Source organism: Sinocyclocheilus rhinocerous, unplaced genomic scaffold (assembly GCF_001515625.1).
Source record: "Sinocyclocheilus rhinocerous isolate Xijiao unplaced genomic scaffold, SAMN03320098_v1.1 scaffold2886, whole genome shotgun sequence".
NCBI classification, from domain to species: Eukaryota; Metazoa; Chordata; class Actinopteri; order Cypriniformes; family Cyprinidae; genus Sinocyclocheilus; species Sinocyclocheilus rhinocerous.
The window spans coordinates 47,768-49,949 of record NW_015651492.1 but is presented as its reverse complement, the minus strand read 5'-3'; the positions used below and the strand labels follow the sequence as shown (position 1 = coordinate 49,949).

Sequence of the window (2,182 nt, the reverse complement as noted above, 5' to 3'; positions counted from 1 at the left end):
GACTCATAAAACAAATTCCCAACATTATGTGTCTTTTGTGTCTTTCCATCATTTCCATCATGTTTGATGTGCTTGCAGATCACAAGCATTTCCTAATTTCACTTCAGAATTTTTTGTTATATTTTTTATTCTGTTATCATTTGTAAAGTATATATATATATTTACTTCCTTTACCTTTACCAAATTTACCTGTATTTACTTTGTTTTCATATTTGGCGACTTTTTGTGAAAAATGGAGACTTTTGAGGGTGGTTCTAGAGATTTTCTGAGGGAGGGGTTTGGCAACACTGAAAAGCATGACAAGTCATAATACCAAATGCCCAACTTGGAAATAAGATCTCAAACACACTTAAAGGCAGCATTAGTATTCGACTGCTCATGTGATCTCAACATGTCGGTCCACACCAGCCAACCCACTCAATATCAAAATAAATCCGCTTTAATTAGGACGCTCATATGACATTCTTCAAAAAATATCATTCATTTCTGTATAACACAACATTTTAATAAGGATCAAATGGCTGAGTTCAGCTTTGAGAATCAAAACCAACCTGTTTGTGCCTCGGGATCTTCATGTTTGACTCTGAATGCTTCTTCAATCATCATGTCTTCGCTCTCCACTTTAATAAACGCCATCTTTTTAATAGTGCGTCACATGGATCTCAGTTACTTCAACCAGAGCTTTTCTGTGTGTTTGGAAACATAATCAAGTTTAAGAGAAGCATAAATAGCAGAAACAAACATGAAACCAAACTAAATCTCTGGGTGTGCTTCGGTCAGCTCCCTAATTTAGTAGTCAGCGCACTGGTAAGGCCCGATTAAGTTTAAAAAAAAGTCAAAAAATAATAATAAACCAGCACTTCTAATAAAAAAAGAACACAAATTTTACAGTCTCTTCATGTTTAGTTATGGTTTATATTTGTATTTAATTATTTGAAGCTAAGAAGAGATTACACTTTAAGAGACTGCACTTTCATTAAAACGTTTGCCATTTGTTTGTGAAAGCATGCTGCATTTACACTATTTTGACCAGGTGTCCTCAGTGTGCAGTGATTCGAGCGCAAAACAGTGAATCATTTCGCGAAGCATTTGGTTCAATTGACTCGAATTTTCGAAAAGCCCATGTCCTATCACTACTTACCAGCGCTGAATTCATGTTTACGATAAACTGCTTCACAAAATATGGAGCGAAATGAGACGCGCCTTTTCTGTTACTCATGGATGCATGCGCTTTACTTACACAAAACAACGATCATTAATTTTAGATAAAGTATTGCAATATTATATTAAATAAAGACTGCTTAGTTTTACAGCGCCTGTGAAAGAACCTATAAAACGGACTGAACAGTTTGCATATATTTAAAAACTTTCAATTGTTAAAAACACAAACCTTTCTTCAGCCGAATCGCAGCAGCGCGGCGGAGCCTTATGACGTCACACCACCAGCCCAGAATAAAAGTCCCGCTCACAAGCTGCAGTGTAAAATCACAAAAAGTGCGGTGAAATTTACACATACAGGCAAACAATAAAATATATGTCAGGGTAAATCAGGGTTTATTTCTTAGAGAAATTCATATTTAAATACACATTGTTTACTGATGTAAAAACTGGTTTCTAATTTCAATTATTTCATTTTAGTTATTTGTAGCCGTGAAGAAATGGCAAACAAAACAGGCAGATAGTAGCGAAGCCAGAAATTTTCAATTGAGTGAACTTTGGTGAATTAGGGTGGACCCCAGTGCTTACTCTTAACCCCTTAACTGTCACCCCCCATTTTTTAAAATAGGCATGCAGGTCAAGCGGCAACCTCCCGCTCTCTCAAACGCTCTTCGGAAATCTACGGGTGACGTCACGGACACTACGTCCATGTTTTTATACAGTCTATGATGCAGGTGCACTATCCAAACTTAAATTGATGTAATTTATGAACACTTTGGAATACAGACATAAGGTCAGTCTCTTTTTAAAGAAGAAAATCAGCATATTATCGCAAAAATTGAATTATTTTCAAAAAAATGTAAGTATCAAAACGTTATGGAAGTTTAAATTTACTGTAAAGAAAATGCACTATATTAATTTTATTTTATTCTATTTATAATAAATATTTTACATAACAGATTTTACTCTAAAATTGGTATAAAATTAAATCCTTGTGTCTAAATGAGTTATGTTCCAAATTCGA

At 34.7% G+C, this 2,182-nt stretch overlaps 1 protein-coding gene across 2 annotated transcripts in view; it reads right to left on the bottom strand.

Annotated features, from left to right (window-relative positions):
- LOC107712904 (uncharacterized) overlaps positions 1–1,443 on the bottom strand; it is an 11,009-nt gene extending 9,566 nt beyond the window's left edge. Inside the window, exons 1-2 of one of the 2 annotated variants that reach the window (XM_016518296.1) lie at positions 1,391–1,443; positions 552–686 (exon numbers count right to left, since the gene is read on the bottom strand). In XM_016518296.1, coding sequence (XP_016373782.1) covers positions 552–636 — 85 coding nt within the window. In that variant the 5' untranslated portion in view covers positions 637–686; positions 1,391–1,443. Of the gene's footprint in view, positions 1–551; positions 687–1,141; positions 1,169–1,390 lie in introns of those variants that run through there. The other variant, XM_016518297.1, reaches the window with a different exon arrangement.
- Positions 1,444–2,182: the final 739 nt, after the last annotated feature.